Source organism: Tamandua tetradactyla, chromosome 1, assembly GCF_023851605.1.
Source record: "Tamandua tetradactyla isolate mTamTet1 chromosome 1, mTamTet1.pri, whole genome shotgun sequence".
In the NCBI taxonomy this organism is placed as follows: domain Eukaryota; kingdom Metazoa; phylum Chordata; class Mammalia; order Pilosa; family Myrmecophagidae; genus Tamandua; species Tamandua tetradactyla.
Genome location: NC_135327.1, coordinates 40,516,726 through 40,540,877, shown reverse-complemented (window position 1 = coordinate 40,540,877; position 24,152 = coordinate 40,516,726). Strand labels below are relative to the sequence as shown.

Genomic DNA, 24,152 nt, shown 5'->3' with positions numbered 1-24,152 from the left:
GAGATTTGCATTCAACAATTCATGTTTTCCTGTCCGCAGCTGGGCAGCTACAGAAAATTAGTGAATCGAGGTACTAATCAAATAATTTCAGCTTTTCTTTTAATAAGTGAGTATTTAGCACCTAGTATGTGGCCACTTGGAGACCCGCTGCATACATTGACATGCAAAAGAGCTGGTCTTGTCCTCCAGCCCTCGCCCTTCCCCTCTCCCTGGGAACCTTGCTCAGAGGGTGCTCTGTCAATCAGCAGCAGCCTCTGCCCGGGAGCTGGTCAGGAATGCAGCCCCTCAGCTCTACCCAAGGCCTGCTGAGTCAGAACCTGCATTTTACCAAGATCCCCAGGTGATTCCTGTGAACAGTGAAGCTTGAGCAACGCTGGTCCAGAGACTATTTAGTCTGCCCATTTTATGCACAATGATAAAGAGGCTGCAGACCTCATCCTCAAGCTTGTTTTCTTTGTGTAGGGAGAGATAAGGCCATGCTAGCCCTGGAACACTGTGCCCAATTCTGGTCACCACAACCTAAACCAAAGCAGAGTTGAAAGAATAGTACAAGGGACCCAGTTTACCCAGTAATATATATATATATATATATATATATATATATATACTCAAAATCATCCCAGAGAACTCAGGATGGGAACAGCCAGAACTTCAAAGAAAGGCCATGAAGGGAGGGAATGACTGTCTAAAACACAAATGATAACCTTTGACTTTGTAGGGGAAAGGAAAATATTGGTTAGGTTCTGAAGAAGCAGAATCAGCACAGAGTATGAATGCAAGTCGTTTATTTGAGAGCTGATCACAGTAAGCTCAGGGAGGGGAGCAGGGAAGTGAGACCCAGAAAGGATGGTAGCCAGTACAAGGCTGTGGGCATTTGGGGGATCAGCTGTGCCAGGAACCTCTAGGGGACTGCAAGGAGCATGGCCAGAGTTGCCCCAGGTAAGAAGGGCAAGGAAGCTGGGTGTTTATGTGCCAACTCCGGGCCCTCACTGCCCAAGTGCTGCTCCTGGGCACCTGAATTTTCCAGCACTCCGCTCTGCTGGGAGCTCATTCCCAGCCATGGAGCATCTCCAGCCCTTTTGCAGAGACTTCCAGGTGCTTGCAGCAAAAAGCCCTCCCACTGTAAGGGGACAGCCATGTCCAAGGTCACAAGCTGGGCATTAAGAGTACCTGCGCTACATATCCGATCTGGAATCATAAGCCGGGGGGGCTCTGCAGACTTGTTCAGCAAAGCCCCAGGTTTCCGATTGAGGAACAAACCCTTTGCGTTTCACTAAGTTTCGAAGTACCAGTGAGTCACCCCCTCGTAGTTACCAGTCATCTTCACAAGACTGAAAATGACTGAGCTTCACATTTTCTTAAAATTCAAATTCCCTTTTCATAAACCCTCTGCCTCTTCCTTCCCTAAATCAACCGTATGTACTCCTGGGACATTGTCATATTCAACCTACAGATTTTTTTTTTTAATATTCTATTTCAAAATGTTCATTTTCATGTTGCAAGTTATAAATGGATGCTACCTCTAAGTGCCTTTCCCTTTGAATCCTAACTGCGTTCTTTTCTGTGGGTTTGTTGTTTTGTTCTAAAGCCGAAATTCCAAATATAAAGCAGTTATGGTCCCTTGGAGTCCTGCCGGCATCCCTTTAAATTGGCCAGGGTCCTGCCGGGCCCTGGTCCCCCGAGATAGTCCCAATCAAAGCTCCCCAAGGTCGAGGCTGGGCTCTCCTGTGCACCCTCAGGTCCCTTCCTGGAGACCAGCTGGACATCTGCATCTTAAAGGTTCTGAGAAGTCCACAGTGGCCTTGTTTAATTAAATGTATACCCTAGTGTCATTGGATGTTTCTGATGTCGCTGGAGCAGTAATCTTTGTGTTGAAATCATGCATGTTTGTACCCTGCTCCGCTCGGGTTGTGTGGGAAACATCTGGGGAAATCCCACTTCAAACACACGCCGCGGTTCTGTTTAGATCATTCGGAATCAGTGGATGTTTGGAGTGGGTTACGGGAAAGCAGTGGGGCACAAGGAAAATCGAGCTCAGAGTTTACTCAGTTTTTTTAACTAGGAAAAAAATAAGTGAAAACCTCTGGGCACATGACAGATGTTTTGGAACAAGGTTTAGTAGAAGGAGTGACTTCCATTGCAGAATTGTGTCAATCCAGGGTATGTAATTGAGATTTGTTGAAAAAGTTGGGCTGGATAAGACACGTCGAAAGGGAAAAGTGCCCTACCTTGAGGTTGAGGAAGAAAGAGGGCCAAGGAATGGGGGACATAACTCAGCTATGGTAACTGACAGGACAACTTATTTCCTTTGTCTCATCAAAGCCTGCACTAATAAATGATTTATTGCTGGCGCTTCCATACGGCCAGTTAGCATGGCTGAGCCCAGGAGCTCTGAAGGAAACCTTGTCCAAAGTGAAAATAGCAGGGGTTTTTTTCTGTGAAAAAAATATATGTTTGTTGCAGAAAAATTAAAAAAGTGTAAAGAGAATATTACCGTATTGTACTACCTATGGTTGCCCTTCCTGGAGATAAACCCTTTGACCATCTTGATGCTGATGTGTGCAGATTTTTATTATGTCTGCAAATATATTGCATTAATCCATAGATAACTGCACCCACATATATTACAACAGCAGCATAAGAGTACCTCCTGTTCTGCACCGTTTTTTTTCACTTAATATATCAATATATTAACATTGATATACAAGATATTGATATATATTGTAGATATCAAAAAATATATACCAAAACCACCATTTGAATGTCTTCTACAATATTCCACTGTATTGCTGAACCACACCGTATTTTTGCCAGACATCAAGTTCTTTTGCCATTTTTCACTATTAGAAATGAATGTTGCCGGACTTTTTTTTTTTTTTTTTTTTTTTTACATATTCAGTATCTGATTATTTCTTTGGGTCAATTCCTACCATTTGAAATGCTTCCTCTGGTGGTTTTCATTCTTAAAATGTTGGTGTATAAATCCAGATTGCCATCCGGAAAGGGTGAATCATTCTTGTGCGTCCAGTGCTTCTAGAACGGTCAGGGAAGACAGCTGTCGAGTCGGAAACTGATGGTGGTAAGGGGAAGTGCTTGCAAACTCAGAATCCACCCTGCTGCATTCCGGAAAGGCAGTGAAGGACAGCTGGGAATCACTAGGAGTTTGAGCCGGGGGCAGCGTTAGAAACCCACTGATCTATGTAACGTTGGAGGAAACTGAAGTGCAGCTCTCCCCACCCCCAGCCAGGCCCCACAGTCAGCAAGCCTGTCACAATGGATGGCGTAAAAAAGTGAAAACTTGACACTCAGACCAACGCATAGTTTAACCCATTCATGGGGAAATCAGAAGGATGGTAAAGCTGGTTCTGGATGCCAGAGATAAGGGAATACAGGCAGTGGGAAAAAAGAAACACCATCTTGAGCCAGCTTTAATGGGTTGCAGCTAACCAGTTTTTACTATCTGAACTCTGCAAGGGTAGATATAAACCTAATATTGCTGAATGTTCAACACTTTTCTGCCCTGCAAACATCACAATTTCATGTGGTTCCACCTAATACTAAGCTGGCTAAAGACTAACAAGGGCAATAAAATCTTTGGGGTTATATTTTCTACCAGACTAAAAATCATTTGCAATTTGTCCGTCTTGTACTTGTGAACATTGGATTTTACAGAGTCTGAGCCTTAATCAAAAGAACAAAGTCAAATGAAACTAAATCCCCAGTTAACCTTAGGCAGGCTGCTTAGATGGTGCTGTACTACGTCTTTGAATGGAAACTTTTTTTTTTCCTTATTCCTAATTTTGCATAGCTTTCTTAACTGGAGGAAGAACCTTTTGTGGCTGAATCCATCTGTAGATTGGCAAGGTCGCCTTTACTGGTGGCCTCTTCCAGAGCTACCTTTGGCTTTGAAGTTCCTCTGAATGCTTAAAACCTGAAAGGGCTCCACAGACAAGTGTTTGTTCTTTCCCAGGCGAAGGGGCGCCAGGCATTGTGTTTCTCCAGGGACCTGGGGCAGAGGTGCTGGCTCCCTCTGTGAGAATCTGCTCTTGTCTGGCTTCCGGCCACAGCCCTGGCAGACCCCCCTCACCCCCACCCCCAGAGGCCTTCCACACCCAGAAGTGGGCACCTGCTAGCTCCTGGGAGACTATGCTGCCTGCTGCCGGTCGTCTCTCCAGCCCCCATTTCGTAACTTCCAGGATGCTAGTCCCCACAGAGCACTGATCACTAATGAGAAAAGCAAAACCCACCATGGACTTTTGACCAGCACAGCTGCAGGAGTCTTCACCTTGAACCCCATGAAGACAGATTAGCACGTCAGTTCCCTGGTGTACAGATTTTCACAATTTATCATCTCTGCAGTCATCGATAGCCTCCAGGCAATGATGTGTTATAATTATAACTGGCAGTTCTTTTTATGGATAGTGTCTTTTATAAGTGTGTCTTATAATTGCTAGGATCTTTTTTTTTAAAAAAGATATTTTTATTGACATATCTTCAGGTACCCTACAGTCCACCCAAAATATACAATCCATGGCTCACACCATCATCGCATAGTTCTGTATTCATCACCATGATCATTTTTAGAACATTTATTGCTGGGCTCTTTAATTGGGGAAGCACAGTCTGTGCTTCTGTTTTCCTTTCCTGTTGTAAACCCAGAGCCTAATACTTAAGTTATGACTCTGTTAACATTTCTTGAAAATACAAAGAAAAAAGGGCAAAATCCAACTTAAGACCCAAGTGCTAAAGGTAACCAATGCAATCAAACATTGGTGCCAACTCTTAGAAAGAATTTAGCCCTTCTTGGTGCTTCTCTTGTTTAGCTTGTTACTTAATCTTGAGACCATGGGGTAATAGGGTTTTATGGTGACTTCTAAGGTCACTGAATACTCTAAACTCAGTGCTGGCCTCCAGACAGCTGACAAAATCATCAGGACCTCAGTGGAAGGGCTGCTGCAAGCTGCTTCCATGTTTCATATATTGAACGAAAGACACTGTATTTATCTTCTTGAAAAAATTATTTTTATTTCTGTCTAGGGAAGCACCAAAGTGCAGGTTATATCAGAATATTTTGTCTGCAGGATAATTTCAAACAGTTTAACAACAACAAAAAACTAGAAGTTTTCTAAAAGTTTCTCTCAGGTCAGCGGTCCTTCGGCTCTTCACGCCCACCACCATGCTTGGTGGTGACTGTCTGGCAAGGAAGAGCCAACTTGGGTCTTTTTTATATGTTGGCAGAGGCGGTTTACAACTTATTCATTAGGAGCGCTGGGTGTTAAAGCACAGTTCTTACACTGGACGAGAACTTAACCTTGGATCTGAAGAGTCCTGCTGTCCTCTGGTGGACGGTCAGCTGGTGGTTTGGGTTGGTGAATAATTGAGAAGCCTTATGTGGTGTCTTTCTAGTGGATGCCACAATTCCATCTTCTCCTCCCCCTTTGTGTCCATCTGTGTTATATTGGATTGGTTGGGTTGGTTGGATCTCCACCTCCTCATGGCCTGATGTATCCCCTCCTCCCCCATCTGGAAGGAAAATGAACAAGGAAGTTACTAAGAGGAAGATGAAAGAAGAAAGAGGATGCTTTCATTCAACAAATAATGCATGCCAGGGACTGTTCGGGACACAGAGATAGCATTCCTGTGACGGGGAATTTGCATCTGGGTGGGGGGCCATTTGGGAGAACTCCTGGTTCCAGGAATCCCTCACAGGCAGATCACAGATCCTCAGCTTTAAATGGTGAAGGGGTGGGGCCAGGTAGCAGGGTTGGGGTGTCTTAGTCTTAGTTTGGGTCCCCCAGAAACTGCCTCAGAGCTGAGGGCGAGTGGTGAAAGCGCTTATCGGGAAGTGCTTCCAGGGCGCAGTGGGAGCTGGAGCCCAGGTGAGGGAAGGGCTCAGAGGGGGCCCACTAGCAAGCAGGGTCCCCTAGAGGGTGACTGGCTCCATCTCCATCCATGTTCCTGGACAGGATGGTCTCCCCTCAGGGTGGTCCCGGTCCGGGGTGAGGGGGCCGGGGTCTTTATAACTGGTATCTGTCAGTCTCCAGCTAAGGGCTCGCTCTGGGAGTCCTGGGTCTCAGTGCAGCCTGACGGAGTGCTCCCCCCAGCCCACAGGCAGTCCTCTAAGGAGGAAGGCGGGGGCTGGCTGTTTGGGCGAGTCATGGCTTCTCTACTCCTATTCGAGCGGCTCTAGGGCGCCCTCTAGGCGAGGCAGGCTGCACCCCCTGATGTTTGCAGGGACCCTCTGATCTGAGGACAGAAACCTGGTCCATTAAACACCTGGAAGTCCCCCAAATGGCTCCACAGCCCACGAGGGGCATGGCCTGGATTTCCTGGGGCTACCCTGGTTCAAAAATTCTACCCCGTACCCTCATGGACGTGAAGTGCCCATGGGGCGCAGGGTAGGTAGATGTCTCTCCCATGGGCCCACAAGTGCCCACGCCCCACAGTGGATGCAGTTGGCTTCAGTCACAGCCCCACACCCTCTCCCCACCCGCACCCACCTCTGGCACCTCTTTTTTTTTTTAATTAAAAAAATTTTTTTAGGGTGGGCCATGGTGGCTCAGCAGGCAGAGTTCCTGCCTGCCATACCGGAGACCTGGGTTCGATTCCCAGTGCCTGCCCTTGCAAAAAAAAAACACAAATTTTAAATATAACCACATACCATATAATAGATGGTATAAATGGTAATTAATGTTTAAAAATTTTAACTTATGTGTGAGACTAAAGCAAAAAATGTTTGTTTGGTACAAAATTTATGTTTTGACTAGTGCGTTTCCTAATATAACTTATGTAGACAGCTTAATTGAACATGATAAGTACATGGAACCTTGAGTAGGGCATGAGATTTTGTAGGTTTGTCCACAGGGATGCCCCGAAGAATCCCAGAGTGATTTGAACAGTGAATAAAAAAGTATTTGTAAACTCCCCTTTGGGGAATGGTGAGAAAGGGGGAAAATTCAGCTTCCCAAAGTTGAATTCTTGATATTCCAGCAAGCAGTGGGGACAACCAAAGCTATAGGCTGAGCCCCCAATCTTGGGGGTTGTTCATATGAAATTTAACCCCACAAAGGATAAGTCAAGCCTACTTAAAATTAGGCCTAAGAATCACCCCCAAGAGAGCCTCTTTTGTTGCTCAGATGTGGCCTCTCTCTCCAGCCAACACAAGCAAACTCATCACCCTCCCTCTGTCTACATGGGACATGACTCCCAGGGGTGTGGACCTTCCTGACAATATGGGACAGAAATCCTAGAATGAGCTGAGACTCAGCATCGAGGGATTGAGAAAACCTTCTCGACCAAAAGGGGGAAGAGTGAAATGAGACAAAATAAAGTGTCAATGGCTGAGAAATTCCAAACCGAGTCAAGAGGTTATCCTGGAGGTTATTCTTACGCATTAAATAGATATCACCTTGTTAGTCGAGATGTAGTGGAGAGGCTGGAGGGAACTGCCTGAAAATGAAGAGCTGTGTTCCAGTAGCCATGTTTCTTGAAGATGGTTGTATAATGATATAGCTTTCACAATGTGACCGTGTGATTGTGAAAACCTTGTGTCTGATGCTCCTTTTATCTACCGTATCAACAGACGAGTAAAACATATGGAATAAAAATAAACAATAGGGGGAACAAATGTTAAAATAAACTTAGATTAAAATAAACTTAGATTAAAATGCTAGTGATAAATGAAAGGGAGGGGTAAGGAGTATGGTATATATGAACTTTTTTCTGTTGTCTTTTTTTTAAACTTTTTTATTAATTAAAAAAATTAACAAACAAAACATTAAGATATCATTCCATTCTACATATACAATCAGTAATTCTTAATATCATCACATAGTTGCATATTCATCATTTCTTAGAACATTTGCATCGATTTAGAAAAAGAAATAAAAACACAAAAGAAAAAGAAATAAAACGATAACAGAAAAAAAAGATTATACATACCATATCCCTTACCCCCTCGCTTTCATTTACCACTAGCATTTCAAACTAAATTTATTTTAACATTTGTTCCCCCTATTATTTATTTTTATTCCATATGTTCTACTCTTCTGTTGATATAGTAGCTAAAAGGAGCATCAGACACAAGGTTTTCACATTCACAGAGTCTCATTGTGAAAGCTATACCATTGCTCAATCATCATTAAGAAACATGGCTACTGGAACACAGCTCTACATTTTCAGGCAGTTCCCTCCAGCCTCTTCACTACATCTTGAGAAACAAGGTAATATCTACTTAATGCATAAGAATAACCTCCAGGATAACCTCTTGACTCTGTTTGGAATCTCTCAGCCATGGACACTTAGTCTCATTTCACTCTTCCCCCTTTGGTCGAGAAGGTTCTCTCAATCCCTTGATGTTAATTCTCAGCTCATTCTAGGGTTTTTCTCAGTCCCTTGATGCTGAGTCTCAGCTCATTCCAAGATTTCTGTCCCACGTTGCCAGGAAGGTCCACACCCCTGGGAGTCATGTCCCACGCAGAGAGTGGGAGAGTGGTGAGACTGCTCGTCATGTTGGCTGGAGAGAGAGGCCACATCTGAGCAACAAAAGAGGCTCTCTTGGGGGTGACTCTTAGGCCTAAATTTTAAGTAGACTTGACCTATCCTTTGAGGGATTAAGTTTCATATGAACAAACCCCAAGACTGGGGGCTCAGCCTATAGCTTTGGTTGTCCACACTGCTTGTGAGAATATCAAGAATCCAACTTGGGGAAGTTGAATTTCTCCCCACTCTCACCATTCCCTGAAGGGGGCTTGCAAATACTTTTCCAGTCACTGATCAAATCACTCTGGGATTCATCAGGGCATCACCTGGACAAACCAACAAAATCTCATGTCCTATACAAAGTTCCATGTACTTAAGGTGTTCAATCAACTATCTACATGAGTTATATTAGGATATGCACCAGTCAAAGTATAGATTTGTACCAAATAAACATTTTTTGCTTTAGTCTCACACATAAGTTGAAATTTTAAAATATTAAGTACCATCTGTTTTCGGCACACTGTAGTAATGACATTCTTTTGTTCTTCCTCATGCAAAAACATTTTTGAAAATGTACATTTAGTCACTATCATTATACACTCTAGGCATTCCTAGATTACACCATCTCAATCTTTATCGTCTATCTTTCTTTGTGATTTCATTTATGCCCCAGCCCTCCTCCCTCTATCATTCTCATATGCAGCTTCATTCAGTGTTTTAACATAATTGTATTACAGTTAGGTAATATTGTGCTGTCCATTTCTGAGTTTTTATATTCAGTCCTGTTGCACAATCTGTATCCCTTCAGCTCCAATTACCCAATATCTTACCCTATTTCTATTTCCTGATGGTCTCTGTTACCAAGGAAATATTTCAAGTTTATTCACTAATGTCAGTTCATATCAGTGAGACCATACAGTATTTATCCTTTTGTTTCTGGCTAATCACACTCAGCATAGTGTCCTTAAGGTCCATTCATGTTGTTACATACTTCATAACTTTATTCTGTCATTACAGCTGCATAATCTTCCATCTCTTGGTAATTGTTAATAATGCTGCTATAAACATTGGTGTGTAAATGTCCATTTGTGTCCTTGGCCTCGTGTCCTTTGAGTAGAGACAGCATGGAGATAGGTCCTATTTTTTAATCCATTCTGCCAGACTATGTCTTTTGATTGGAGAGTTTAATCCATTAACATTCAGTGTTATTACTGCATGGGTAGTACTTTCTTCTACTATTTTACCTTCTGGATTTTATATGTCATATCTAATTTTCCTTCTTTTTACCTTTACTCATAGTCTTCCTTTCTACACTCTTCTCCACACCTCTCTCTTCTGTCTTCGTATCTGTCTCTAGTGTTCCCTTTAGTATTTCTTGCAGAGCTGGTCTCTTGGTCACAAATTCTCTCAGTGATTTTTTGTCTGAAAATGTTTTAATTTCTCCCTCATTTTTGAAGGACAGTTTTGCTGGGTATAGAATTCTTGGTTGGCAGTTTTTCTCTTTTAATAATGTAAATATATTATCCCACTGTCTTCTCACCTCCATGGTTTCTGCTGAGAGATCTGCGCATAGTCTTATTGGGCTTCCCTTGTATGTGATGGCTTGCTTTTCTCTTGCTGCTTTAAAGGTCCTCTCTTTCCCTTTGACCTCTGACATTCTGATTATTAAATGTCTTGGAGTATGTCTATTTGGATCTGTTCTCTTTGGGGTACGCTGCACTTCTTGGATCTGTAATTTTAAGTCTTTCATAAGAGTTGGGAAATTTTCAGTGATAACCTCCTCCATTAGTTTTTCTCCTCCTTTTCCCTTCTCTTCTCCTTCTGGGACACCCACAACACGTATATTCGTGCGCTTCATATTGTCTTTCAATTCCCTGAGTCCCTGCTCATATTTTTCCATTTTTTTCCCTATAGTTTTTGTTTTTTGTCGGATTTCAGATGTTCCATCCTGCAGTTCAGAAATCTTATGTTCTGTCTCTCAGAATCTACCATTGTAGGTTTCCATTGCTTTTTTTCATCTCTTCTGCTGTGTCTTTCATTCCCATAAGTTCTGTGATTTGTTTTTTCAGACTTTCCATTTCTTCTTTTTGTTCTTTCCTTGCCTTCTTTATATCCTCCCTCAATTCATTGATTTCGTTTTTGATGAGGTTTTCCATGTCTGTTCTTACATTCTGAATTAATTGTTTCAGCTCCTGTATGTCATTTGAATTGTTGGTTTGTTCCTTTGACTGGGCCATATCTTCAAATTTCCTAGTGTGATTTGTTATTTTTTGCTGGCATCTAGGCATTTAATTACCTTAATTAGTTTATTCTGGAGATTGCTTTCACTTCTTCTTATCTAGGGTTTTCTTGCTGGATGAATTTGTTGTCTATCTGTTCTTTGACATTCTGTTCAGCTTTATCTGGACCTTTAGCTTAGGTTTTGTTTAACAGAGGAGAATTTTTCAGTTCTTGTTTTCTTGTTTCTTGCCCTGCTTGTGTGGTGCCTTTCCCCCACACACACTTAGGAGGGTCTACTGAGATATTATATACCCCAGCCAGATTTTCCCAGACCAAACTGGCCTCCTATCAGGAGGAAAGAGTCACCTGCGTCAGTTTTCCCTGAGGGTGAGACCCAGCAGGTTGAAAGACTTTCTTGTGAAGTCTCTGGACTCTGTTTTTCTTATCCTGCCCTGTGTGTGGCGCTTGTCTTACTGCAGGTCCCACCAGCATAAGATGATGCGGTACCTTTAACTTTGGCAGACTCTCCCTGCTGGGGGCGTGGTGGAGACAGAGGAGAGGTTGTAGGCTGGTTTTAATGGCTTCAAATTACCAAGCCGTGGTATCTGAATTCCTTGATGGAGGGATTCCACCTGAGTTGGGCTTCACCCCTCCCCTGGGGAAGGCACAGGCTCCAGACAAGCCCCCAAAAGAGCTCACTTCTCCCTGTGCCTGGGGTAGTTGCAGCCTGAAAAGTCCTGCCACTGTATCCAGAGGCAGTCAAGCCTTTGTAGATACACAGCCACAAAAACCTGTTTCCTTTATTTTTCCCCCCTTTTTCTGTCAGTCCTGCCCCCTTGGTGCTGGGGCAAAAATGAGCAACCTCCTCTTTGATCAGGTTCACCTAAGCTGGGGGCCTATTTTTAGTAGTCAGAGTTTGTTAATTAGTTCCACAATTGGCGTTTGATTGTGCCCAGTCCCTGCTGCTGGTAAAGTCCTTTCCTTTCCCCTCTGGGAAGCGGCCTGTGGGGGAGGGGCACTGGCTTCCACAGCTTCGGGAACTCACAGTTCTGGGGGGTGCTCACAGCCAGTCCAGCTGGTCCAGACAGGGGTACGCTGTGTGTCTGGTCACTGACGTGGCCCCAGGAGCTGTTCTGTACTGTTTCTGGTTATTTAGTAGCTGTTCTGGAGGACGAACTAAAACGCGCACATTGTTAAGCCCTGATCTTGACCCCGAAGCCTCTGTTGTCTTTTTATTTATTTTTCTGAATTGATGCAAATGTTCTAAGAAATGATCATGATGATGAATATGCAACTATGTGATGATATTGTGAGTTACTGATTATATATGTAGAATGGAATGATCATATGTTAAGAATGTTTGTGTTTCTTTCTTGTCATATTTTTAAAAAAAATTTTTAAATTAATAAAAAAATAGCTGAAATAAAAAAAAATTTTAAATATAACAACATACAAAAACAAACATTCTTGCCATATGATCATTCCATTCTTGTTATGTAATCAATAACTCACAATATCATCACATAGTTGTATATTCATAACCATGATCATTTCTTAGAACATTTGCATCAATTCAGGAAAAGAAATAAAAAAAAAAAGAAAAGCAACTCATATATACCGTACCCCTTACCCCTCCCTGTCATTGATTGTCATTGGGTAGTATTTCCATCTACCCAATATATTTTAGCCTTTGTTTCCCCTATTTTTTTCTATACCCCTTACCACTCCCTTTCATTGATCACTAACATTTCAGTCTACGAAATTTATTTTAACATCTGTTCCCCCTATTATTTATGTATTTTTGATTCTATGTTTTACTCATCTGTCCATACCGTAGATAAAAGGAGCATCACACACAAGGTTTTCACAGCCACACAGTCACATTGCGAAAGCTATATCATTGTACAATCGTCTTCAAGAATGTGTCACCTCTTAAACCAGATCTCTCGCTTTTCTCTCTTCAGGGCCTGGTGTAAATCGCTCAGGCCTCTCCCCAGCAGCAGATCTCAGAGATGGCTATCTGAGATGGAAACCTGCCAAGGCCTTTAGCCACCTCCCCTCAGCCAACTCTCTAACAGCCCCAAGAGGCAGAACTTCTAGTAGGCTTGGATCACAGAGGAGGAAATTTAGGGGCCACGTTATTTACTCAAGGACTCAGCACTCAAAGCAAAAGAGTGGAAGGAATTTCACAGCAGGCATTCAGCCCAAACTGCGCTTTAAAATATTAAATTATTCATCTGTGTTTGTTTCCTTTAGAAAATAGTTTACTGCTTTGAGCCAAAAGCAGAAAGTGATTCATGTAAAACCATTCATTTCACTTAACTCGGGGGGGTGAGGTCTGTAGGTAGGGGTGAAGGGAGAATTGCTTTTTTCTCACTCAGTCTGTGCTGCTTGATATGCATTTTTTTCCTCTCTCTTTTTTTAACTCCTAAGTAGAAAATGAAATAAAAAGAATACTGAATGTTGTTTTTTGGTGAATATGAAGGTTCTGATTGCAATAAAGGGGTTTGAGATCAGTAGTGATAAAGATGGACGAGTCTATAAAAATTACCTCTATGTACTGTTTTTGCTGTATGTGCAAATTAATTCCTGTCTTTTTTCTGTCACTGCTACTACTATTGTTTTTCCCTTTAACTATTTGAAGTGATTATGTTTGTATATTATTAGTCTTCCTTTCTTAATAACCAAGGAATTTAATGTGTCCTGTAACAAACATTATGAACATATTCCACAGGTTGTGACATTTTTGCTCTAATTTTCCCCATGAAATAGTTTGTAATTAATAATTAAGTTGTCTTTAATACATGGGTTATGGATAAGTGGGCTTTTAAAATTCATCTTGCTAAGTGGTTCTTTTTTCTTTTGTATCTTGCTTGGATCCAAAGGATAAAAAATTTAAAATGCAATGAATTTAGATTAATCCATCTTGCCCTTTCTTAAATATTTTGTATTAATGTAAATGACTATGAGTATCTATTCTCCAGTGCGGAATTACACAATTTCTGTTTCCTGAATTTTTATCTATTCACATGTTCTTTCTGAAGAACACACACAAGGCAGTCATGCTTAGTGTTGTGATATCAACATGCTTTTGACTATTCTTTTCCATTTCATTGTTTTTTCTTCCCATAGGTTACAGAATATGGATGAACATGTAGATACAGTTAAAGAGGTTGTAGATATCGAGGCTATAGGTATAGATAATATATAGCTGTAGATATAGATGCAGATTCAAATATGATGCAGTTAACGATATAGATGTACTCTTATTAAAAGTAAAATGTTTGTTTTGAGATGATACCATCACAGTAAAGGTCCAAAACAGTCCCATCAGCTATGACTCCCTCCTGTTGCCCTTTTGTTATTATTATTACATATAAACACCACCCCCCCACCTTCCGTTGCAACCACTAACCTTTTTTCTTTTTCTCACATTTTTTCATACCAAAAGTGATATACAGATGAAATGAGGCAGACTTTAACTTTTGGATCACAAAAAATGGATTGACTTTTTGCCACTCAACGTGATTCTCTAAATATTAATCCAAGGTGTTGCATGTATCAATAATTTGTTCCTCTTTATAATAGTATTCCAGAATATGCAGGTACTACAGACCGCCTAACCATTCGCCCATTGAAGTACATCAAGGTGGTTTTCAGATTTTGGCCATTATGAATAAAGCCTTCATAAATGTTTCAAAAAAATAAAAAATAAAACTAAGGGCAGAGCTTGGAGCCAACCCGGACCTTAGGGTGAACAGGAGGAAGCAGCCCTCTGGGCACGTTCCTTGGCCTGCAAAGGGACTCCTGGTTGAGGTAGCCCTTCCAGAGTGCAGGGTTAGAACCCCGGGGAGCCCAGCTCTGGCCATTTTACAGCTGTCCCTCACCTCTTCCTCCTGATTTCATGCAGCTTTAAATGGTGTGAATAAATAAATATATAAATAGACAAAACCGTGTATATGTATCTTATAAGAAAATAGAAGAGACTGTGTTTACTTCTTCAAGATAAGAAATATCTTCCTACACCGGACTCAAGAAGCAAGAGCCATAATGAAAACTTTGATACATTTGAGTCTATCAACAATAAAAGCTTAAGAAATTTTAAAGACATAAAAACAGGCTGAGAGAAAATATTTGAAATATATGAGACAATGGATTCATACCCATAACTCCTACAATTCAATTAAAAAATATTTATCAAGCAACCTCCAAAATGGGCAGCGGTTAAGTGAACAGGCACTTTTCTAAAAGGAGAAATACAAATGGACAATAAAAATATAATCGAGGCAAAGCATATTAAAATAGTAAAAAGCCACTGATACCCATCAGATTGGCTGATGTGTAAAAGTTTGATAATATCAAACCCTGTAAGTAGTGCAGATACTTTTCAAAGATATTGGGAACAATAAAGGTGGGCACCATCACCTGGAGAGCAAGGTTCTGGCACCAGGTAGCCTTGAAAATGCGTAGAACCCAGAGATGATGAGGTTAGAGATGATCTAATTATTGAGCGTGTGCAGACATGCTTAGTCACAGAATGTATGTAAGAAAATGGCGGCCTTAATATGATGATGGGTGTGATTTTTAGTATTATAATGAGGTATAGGTCACTCATAGGTTAAAATTTAAGCCGCTGGGCATGTCAGATGGGCCCATTTTTGTTAGATCCAGCTTCATTTAGCAAACTTTGAAAGGTTCAATTTCAAAAGTAACTTTTGAAATTGGGGTGGGTTAGTCCTGGGCTGACTCAAAGCCCTCCATTAATAAACATTAGAGGCTGTATTTTGTGATGACAATACTGTAATATTGAAAAACAGGATGAGGGGACACACATGAGGCAGTCACAAGGTTTTAACAATCACAGTGTTCTAGTTTGCTAGCTGCTGGAATGCAACACACCAGAGACAGATTGGTTTTTAATAAAGGGGGATTTATTTCATTAAAAGCGTGTAGTACTTCAGAGGAAAGGCAGCTAACTTTCAACTGAGGTTCTTTCTCATGCTGGAAGGCACAGGGTGATCTCTGCTGGCCTTCTCTCCAGGTCTCTGGGTTCCAACAACTTTCCCCAGGGTGATTCCTTTCTGCATCTCCAAAGGCCTGGGCTGAGCTGTGAGTGCTGAGATGAGGTACGTTGAGCTCTCTCATTTAAGCACCAGCCAGTTAAATCAAACATCATTCATTGCAGCAGGCACACATCCTAGCTGACTGCAGATGTAATCAAGAACAGATGAGCTTCACATGCCATTGACTCACGTCCACAGCAGTAGAACTAGATGCCTTCACCTGGCCAAGTTGACACCTGAATCTAACTACCACACACAGGCAAAGGCTATATAATTATACAATCACTATCAGAGATTAAGGCAGCTGGGTTACTTTTCAGAAATTTCAAGTATTTCCCTCTGTATTCTAATATGCTAGAAAGAAAAAGAAATGTCTATATAATCATTCAGGAACCATAATCATTTCTGAATTCCTAACTTCTTGGTTACAAAATGATACCTTACAAGAATGATACACGCAAAACTGGTAACAGTGGTTACCTCAGAGTAGGTGAAAGGAGTTATGGGTGATGTTCAGGAGAGATTGGCTTTAACCACAATAATTGAATTTTTTCAGTGGAAATTTATTTTGGTAGTATGAATGTAATTATTATCACATTTCAGAAATATAAATGCAATACATACATTTTATAATTCTTATAAAAAATGAAAAAATAAATGTAATAGATGATGGATGGATGAGTGGTTAGATAGATAGATGGGATGATGCAGCAAATGTGGCAAAATGTTAAAGTTGGTGAATCTGGGTATCTGGGAGAAGGTGGTATGTTGAAGTTCTCTGTGGGGGTTTTGTATTGTTTTGCAACTGTCTTATAGGTTTGAGATTACTTCAAAATAAAAAAATTAAGAAAAAAATATATAAACGCAAACACCCTTGGGAGGCCTGATGCACAAAGTTAAAAAAAAAATGAAGACGTGGTTCTTCTGAGATGCTCCAGCATCAGTCAGAGGCTCCTTTGCAAGCAAGGGGAGGAAGCCTGCTGCCTTTACTGTTCCCACGTGATAGTTCCCGGGGACAGAAGTCATTTGGAGGTTTGAAAGAAGCCCCTTATTTTCCGGACTGCTTTAGCAAAACCCAAAAAATGGGGCGTCCCCATCATACTATGGGGCCCCTGCAGCACCAAAGAAGCAAGAAGGAGAGAGAACCATTTGGGCCTTGTGGTTTCTGAAGACCTGGGAGGAGGTTTGATCCCACAGAGCCCGTGGTATTGCAAAAGGCCCACCACACCCCAAGGCCAAGTGGCTGCATTTGGGGACTAGAGATTCCATGGCTGGGAGCCAAGCACTTGACTCTACCCACACCCTAGGTTTCCAGTCTTTGTCATGTCAGCGACACATCCCTTTTCAAACCACTGATAACATTCCTGAGTTGAATTTGGAATTTGAAGAGCAATGTATCAGAACTTGCTCTATAAATACATTCTTATTTTATTCTTACTTGACCTTCAAGGCAATTTTCCTCCTTTTATCTAATCCTAAAAGAAAGAAAACAAGATTTGGGGTCCTTCCCTCTGGCCTCCTGTGCAGGCAGGGATGGCAGAGAACGACGTCTCCCCACTGGGGAAACAGGCATCCTTGGGTAGATGTGGAGTGAAAACCTGGGCTGACAGGCAGAAGGAAGACTGGATTCCATCAACAGTGCTTCTTTGTAGTCACTGATCTCTGCTGCTGGTGATAAAATGGACTTTCCAAGCTGGGAGGCCTTGAGTCTGTTTTAAGTGTCTTCTAGCATCATTTCTGCTTTATTGCAAGGATTACAGGAAGATTGTGGGGAGTGTTTAGGGGCCAGTTGCAAAATACTTTGATCTCATCATGCTTTTTAAACCCACAGCAACTTCCTCTGATAGCACAGCCTTAGCATCCTGGATTTTAAGGTTGGGGACAGCCCCTCTGGATCCCTAAATTGGCTCAGTCTAGGTATTTGAACACAGATCTTCCTGAGCCCAAAGCTGGTGTGGTCTCCACAGCATCATGCTGCCAAATGGCCAGGTGGGCACAATTAGCAGCCTAAACTGCCTGCAAACTTGACAAGATTGTGGTTGATGCGTGGCCCCTTGGATGTGATCCTCGCCCATAGGGAGATTATCCAGCATGGTTACAGAATGCACAGATAAGTGCACACTGCCTCACCGGACCCGAGCAGGGCAGGCCCAGCCCAGGGTGTGATTTTAAAGAACCTGGGCCTCCCTCAAATTATTCTCCTGCCCTCAGTCTGGACTCCAGTTAGCATGAGAAGCCGGTCAACATCTTGAGCAGTTGACTTCTGCTTTGTTAATCCCAAAGGTTGAGGGAGCTCAAGGGCCTGGGTTTTTTGGTGGAGTGAGGGAAGGGGCCCAGAGACCCAGCTGCTGGGCCACCTTCTTCTTTCTTCTTGCAGCTATCATCAGGCTCCATCCTCTTGCTTCTCCCCACTACCAAATCCCTCTTCTTCCCTGCTTCAGAAGACAAGCACACCACCCGTTTCTGTTTCAAGAGCCTTGCTGTGCATCCCTGCCAGGAAGAGCAGAACCCCAGACAATGGCCTGGCTTAATTAGGGTGGGCAGTGGTGGGCTTTGTGCAGGGGGGTGACTCTCTCTTGGGTTGGGGCCCTTGGAGTTTGCTGGGGATGGCTGCAGCTGCTGTGCTTTCAGCTTCAGGACCAGTGTCTGACAGCCTGTGGCCTCTCACTAATGGGGTGCCCCGAATCGAATCACAGCTGCTGGGCCCCGCTGCCCCCACCTAGCCTGTGTACATCCCTGGCTGGACAGGTGGTGTGTGGGGAACGGCACTTGCTTGCTGGCTTTGTAGAGGTTTGAGCAGCCCCTTCCCCTTTGTGTTGGCATTCTGGACAGGTACAGGAATGGGCTGGGGTCTTGGGTATGAAATGAATTAACAGCATAAATGCTTGCATTTGAAATTGCTGCGTGGGTGAGAACTGGCCTCCTGAGGTGGCTGACATACTATTGCTTTTTGCCCTCTGGAAATGATGTTTGGAAGAGCAGAGCATTAGGGGATAAGATCAAAAGTCTATAGGAATTTTGAAAACAAATACAGATTTATCTAGGAACAATTTGGGGAACACCCAAAATCCAGTTGTGGGGAGTTGGGCATGACCTCAGAGGGGAAAGAGTGTTTGGGAGAGATAGCTCTTGCTGGTGGAAGCACCTGGGGTGGGGGTGGGGGGGCGGTATCTAAACTAATTGGAGAGGCTGGCCCTGCCCTGGAACACTAAACTCAGGAGCAATTGTCAGTTAAAACCCTCTGTGCTGTCAGATAGAGGAGTCCTGACAGAATGGCAGAAAGGGGCTGGAAAATCCCACTGGTCCCATCTGCCATCCAGCCAGAGGCGACTCTGTCTTCTCTCCCCTTCATGCCTTGGGGCCACTGCACCTCCTCTCTGTACCCCTGAATCTGCTGTCCCCACGCCCCTGGGAGAGACGCACATTGTGTCGGTTCTCCATGTTGGTCTGGATCTGGACAAGTGCTGGTTGAGGAGGTGTGGAGATGAGCGCTGTCCGCTCGCCTGCATTTTCAGGCACAGGCCTCACCGTGGGCAGTAGCTGGAGGAAGCAGTGGCCAGAGGAGATCCACCTGTTCTCTTGGACAAGACCATTTGGGGCTTTTATGTTCAAAACAATATGGTGGCTGCAAAGGTGATGAGGGGGTGACGGTGCCTCCTTCCTGCTTTGTCGGAGGTGGTGGCTAACCCCTAGGAGTCAGGGCTCTCTGGTCCCTGGTGGGCAGCATGCAGCTCCCCAGCCCTGGGCTTTGCATAGGCCCCAGACACCCCATCACACCCACTTTTTGTTTTTGGTCCTTCCATCTCCTCCATTTTCATCCATGACCACCCTAACTTTCTTTTTCTCATTTTTCTAATAATTTTGATTATGAAGTATTTCAAGCATACAGAAAAGAATGCATAATATAAAACACCCATCCCTCAGCCCTGCAAGATATTTCTAAACTGCTCTCCAAAGGGGCTCTATAAATAACGTTCCTACATCCGCATATGAGACTTCCTGTTTTCCTACATCCTCGAATATTTGGCATCGTCACACTTTTTGATTTTGTGCCTAGGATGCATGTAAAGTGGAATCTCCTGACCATTTTCTCTCCTTATCCCAGTCACACTGGATCCTGGCCTCTACGTCTTGGGAGTGCCCAGGGCCATTGGCTGTGACCCCCTTCTCTGTTTAAGCTCTCTCCTTAGATAATCTCAACCTGTCACAAGGTGGGAATGCCAACTACATATGTCAGTGACTTCCAGCTATCTAAGTAGCTCCAGCCTGAATGCCTGAGGCCACATAACACGTTTACCTGGATAGTCCTTAGACAACTCAAACTTAACTGTCAAAATCCAACTCAATATCCCCTTTGTTTTAGTTTGCCAGACCTGCTATGACAAATACCACAAACTGGTTGACTTAAAACAACAGAAATCTATTATTCACAGTTTTGGAGGCTAAAAATCCAAAACCGAGGTCTTGACAGGACATGACTTCTCCCAGAGTCTTGACAGGACATGACTAGCTCGCTGCATCTCCACCTCCACATAGCTGTCTGCCTTTCTCTCCTCTTGTGGTTTTCTCTGACTCACTCCCTCCAAATTTTTTCTGCCTTATAAGGACTCCAGTCGTATGGATTAAGGCCTGATTTCAATGAGGGCTCATCTAAATAGGCTTATCAGAGATTCTATCCACAAATGAGTCCATGACTTACCAGTAGTAACATCTTCAAAGGTCCTGTGTACAAATGGATTCACACCCACGGGAACCCAGAACGTGTCTTTATGGGTGACATGACTCAATCCCCAATACCCCTCAAGCCTCACCCTTCTCATTCTCCCCCTTCAGTCGAGGGCACCACTTTCGATCCAACTGCTCAAGCCAAGGACTTAGGAGTTATCCTGGATTCTTTTCTTCCCGCTGCCCCTACATTCAATCCATCAAGTTCTGACGATCTCCATATCAAAAAGTGTTCTAGATCCATCCTCCTCTAGATCCACTGCTACCTCCTTGGCTCAAGCCACCATCATCTCTTGTCTGGACTGCTGCAGTTGCCTTCTAATGGGATTTCTTGCTTCTACCCTTGTCCTTGTAAACCATGCCTGCCCAGCAGCCAAGGCGATCATTTTAGTACATAAAAGAGAAATAAAATATCTTTCCCCTGTGTAAAGCCCTCCAGTGACGTTTAAGGTTGAAAATTAGAATTCATGAATGCTGTGATGGACAAGGCCTATGAGCTCTGTCCCTGTTTCCCCCTGAGCAGTACCCATCCCTTCCTTCTGTGAGAGGGGCTTTGGCCTGGGTCCCTTCATCGCCGAGACCTTTGCATTCAGACCTCAGTCACTTCCTCAAAGACCTTCCCTAAGCAACTCGCCCTGGTGTGGCCCCTGGGTTGTTATAACATTTCTGTTCTCTCTTCCTTCTGGAACTTCTCAGTGCTTGGTGTTTGTTGATGGTCCCTGTCCCTGGAATGTCATCTCCAAGGAAATTGAGACCCTGTCAGCCTCCTCCACACTTGTAGTACCTGGTATGAGGGGGAGGAGGTGCCCCTAAGGTTGGCTGAATTAATGAATGAATAGATGAGGTCAAGCTCATAGAATAGCCTGTGAGCACCAATGAAGCTTCATTATAAATAATGAAGGAACGTTATTTATAGAGCCCCTTTGGAGAGCAGTTTAGAAATATCTTGCAGGGCTGAGGGATGGGTGTTTTATACTATGCATTCTTTTCTGTATGCTTGAAATACTTCATAATCAAAATTATTAGAAAAATGAGAAAAAGAAAGTTAGGGTGGTCATGGATGAAAATGGAAGGAGATGGAAGGACCAAAAACAAAAAGTGGGTGCGAGTGGGGTGTCTGGGGCCTATGCAAAGCCCAGGGCTGGGGAGCTGCTTGGGTGAGACAGCACTGGTCTGCAGCTAGTGCTTCTCAGACGTTTTAGTTTCAGGACCTCTTTATACTCTTTAAAATCATTAGGGATACCAGAGTTCTTGTGTTTTTGTGGGTTGTATCTATAGACCATTACTGCATTTGAAATGAAAATAAAGAAAATTCCTGGGCAGGCCACGGTGGCTCAGGCAGACTTCTTGCCTGCCATGCGGGAGACCTGGGTTCGATTCCTGGTGCCTGCCCATGCCAAAAAAAAAAAAAAGGAAGAAGAAGAAAATTTCTAATATTTTTTACTTTACATAAACTAATAAGTAATATACTACTATAGTATATAATGATATGTAATTGATATATTTAATTACAAACCAATTGCATCCTAAAATAAATAATATGTATATGAAAAATAACTACAGTTTGTAAAAAAAAATACCAAAAGCAAAAATAGCCTAGGCGGCACACATTCAGAACTGCTGTCCTGTGCTCACAATTCCAATGAAACTTCTACTAAATGGTGGGCCCAAGAAGTCAGCGCAGCCTCCAAGGCCAAATCCTGCCGCTTCCCTGGGGTCTGGGTGGGATAAAAGCAGCTTAGGGCAGGATAACACTGGCCGTTTCCTGGAGGAAACTGCCTTACCCTCTGGATGCTACAGGGCTGCCCGCCCCCAGCCCCCCTCTCCCTTTCCTTTCCCTTTCTTGAAAGTCTTCTCTCTTTAAATGAGTGAAAGAGTAAGGTAAAAAAATTATTTCAGTGTCTCCGGAAGTTGATTTATAAGTTGCATGCCTTTTTTTTTTTTAATTAAAGAAGTTGTAGGTTTACAGATAATTCACCCATGCCGAAAATAGGGATTCCTTATACCCCCCTCACACACACTCAGTTTTCCCTTAACACCTTGTGACCTTGTGTTAATGTGGTACCTTTGTTACAAACAATGAAGGAATGTTATTATCACTGTACTATTACCTGTAGCCATTGGGTGTGCTGCTAGGGTTCTGTCTTTAAGGTATGTTATTTTTATAACCAGAATGATAATTGGGTAAGTTAACCCAGGGGATTCCTTTTGTGTTTTTCCTTTGACAGTATGAATGTCGACCCTTGGCTTTACCCGGGTTTGTTTATTCCTCTTTGAGTTCAGTTTGAGAAACCAAACTGGATGTCATTCTTCCGACGATATCGAAACCTAAGTCCTTCCCTTTTCAAAGGAGAAGCTGCCCCATCCCCCTTTCATTTTTGCCCCTCCTTAGAGGAAATGCACAGAGCCAAGATTAAAAAAAAAAAACCAACACAACAGGGGGGTCATCACTCTGGAGCCCTGGAAGCCACTGAAGGGCAGCTCCCCAGGCTGTGTCCACGCCTCTTGCACTTCCTGACGTCATACTATTTTTGTCTTTGAATAGCTCATTGACACAATTGCCTCAGAGATCGGAGAACTGAAACAGGAGATGGTGCAGACCGAGGCCAGCCTGGAAAATGGACTGGAATCTGCCAAAATCCCCAGGTGAGGTGGCAAGAGACATGACTGGGTGCTGGGATGGCTGGGAGGGCCGAGAGCACCCGTTAGCTCCCAGCCGATGGTTCCGTCACTACAGAAGTTTGGGAACCAGGGGTATGGAGGTTGCCTCAGACCCAGTTCTCTGTAGAAGGTGGGGGAGTGGCCGAGAGGCCGGTTGTCTGACTGTTTACTTTAATTACTTTGAAGGCACTTGAACCTTACACCCTCTCAATTCTTCTTGGAACCAGAAGCTGGAAACCTAAGTTCAATGTGCCATATCCAACCGACTCACGGTGATGGAAAAAATAACGCAGCGTGATCCTCCGTGTGCAAAATAGAATTCAGTGTAGCTCATGTCAGTCTCCAGAAGGTTTAAAGGGGCGCAGTAAGGAGGATGGACTCATTTTGCATTCTCAGGTCAGAAACAAATCTCAGCCGTAACCATAGCGATCGGTCACAGTGTATTGGAAATTGGATGTGGGTGTAAATGATTAAGAAAGGGGAGGCCATGTGCTAGGCTAGTTAAACATGACTGCTTGTGCACAGACTGCACGCTATCTGAATAGGTGGTGAAGGGCTGGCTTCCTGAACGACTGCCCACTTCGGGAGCCGGCATGCAAAGGGCGGGGTAGGAGGATTGGAGGAGTTGACAAAGCCTCTGCCAACTCTTGGATGTTGTAATTCCTTGCTAGCAGAGACTGCAGAATATAAGCATTAGGAAAAGGTGTGGACGTGGGCAGGGTCATTTTATCAGCTTCTCGGCTTGTCCCAGGGAATGGCTTGAGCCTGCCCCATGCAGGGTGAGGATGAGGGTTATGGAGTGGGTTTTGCTTTCAAGTCATGCCGCAGGCTGGAGGAGTCCTGCGAAGGCAAGGCCAGAGTTTGGGTTGTTTCATACCAGCCCAGCTGGTTCCCTGAGGGTGAATGAGGGCAATCCCAAGGACTCAGTCTGCAGTTGGAAGGTGCTGCTTCAAGCACCCACTGTCTCTGGTGAAACCGTATTCCCCTTAGCTAGGAAATCTC

At 43.4% G+C, this 24,152-nt stretch overlaps 1 protein-coding gene across 7 annotated transcripts in view; it reads left to right on the top strand.

Moving 5' to 3' along the window:
• Positions 1-24,152, top strand: part of RIN2 (Ras and Rab interactor 2) — a 286,859-nt gene that overhangs the window by 182,699 nt on the left and 80,008 nt on the right. For 5 of the 7 annotated variants that reach the window (XM_077114814.1, XM_077114813.1, XM_077114810.1 and 2 more), the window contains one exon: positions 23,035-23,135. In XM_077114814.1, the coding sequence (XP_076970929.1) occupies positions 23,035-23,135 (101 nt within the window). Of the gene's footprint in view, positions 1-23,032; positions 23,136-23,336; positions 23,547-24,152 lie in introns of those variants that run through there. The other 2 variants (XM_077114815.1, XM_077114816.1) reach the window with 2 other exon arrangements.